The 535-nt window shown below is 52.0% G+C and overlaps 1 protein-coding gene across 1 annotated transcript; it reads left to right on the top strand.

Annotated features, from left to right (window-relative positions):
- On the top strand, positions 1–310 carry DQ04_14571010 (hypothetical protein; the record flags this gene model as incomplete). The annotated part of the gene is made up of 1 exon (XM_009317161.1): positions 1–310. A coding segment is annotated over one exon (310 nt), but the record flags the coding sequence as incomplete, so codon positions are not given.
- Between the last annotated feature and the right edge of the window lie 225 nt (positions 311–535).

Below are 535 nucleotides of genomic sequence, written 5' to 3'. Positions count from 1 at the left end.
GCGCTCGTCAGCGGCAGCCCGTACTACCTCTACGCGGGGCGGCGGCCTGCTCCGTGCGGCGCGTGCACGGCGATGTCACAACACGTTCGCCTGTTTGACGAGTCAACAGGTGGAGAAACAACAAAAACAAGAACAACGGGATACCCCACGAATGAGAGCGCGAATTCGATGGTTCTGCCGACACGCGTGTCTAGCGCATCGCGGACAAATGTCAGTGATGCCACCCACTGCAGGAAGGCGCGTGTCGCCATGCTACGCGGCAGCGGTCCGTTGTGGTGATTTTTACTGCAGTTGGGGCCTGTCGTCATAGACCAGGGACACTATCTCCAAATGGAATGGGCTGCTTGAAATCCGCGCGGAATTTGTGGCTTCCGCTGTTGCGGTCTGTAAGATGTCATACCTATAGGTACACATACACACATCGTCACCATCATTGTCGTCATGTGGTTTTTTTTTTTTTACATTCATTCTGCTTTTTACGTACGGAATAAAAAAAAAGAACATTCGTAGGGGCGTTTATATTTCCGCATCTATA

This window comes from Trypanosoma grayi, assembly GCF_000691245.1.
Source record: "Trypanosoma grayi strain ANR4 Tgr_1457_V1, whole genome shotgun sequence".
In the NCBI taxonomy this organism is placed as follows: domain Eukaryota; phylum Euglenozoa; class Kinetoplastea; order Trypanosomatida; family Trypanosomatidae; genus Trypanosoma; species Trypanosoma grayi.
This window is presented reverse-complemented; position numbering and strand designations above follow the sequence as displayed.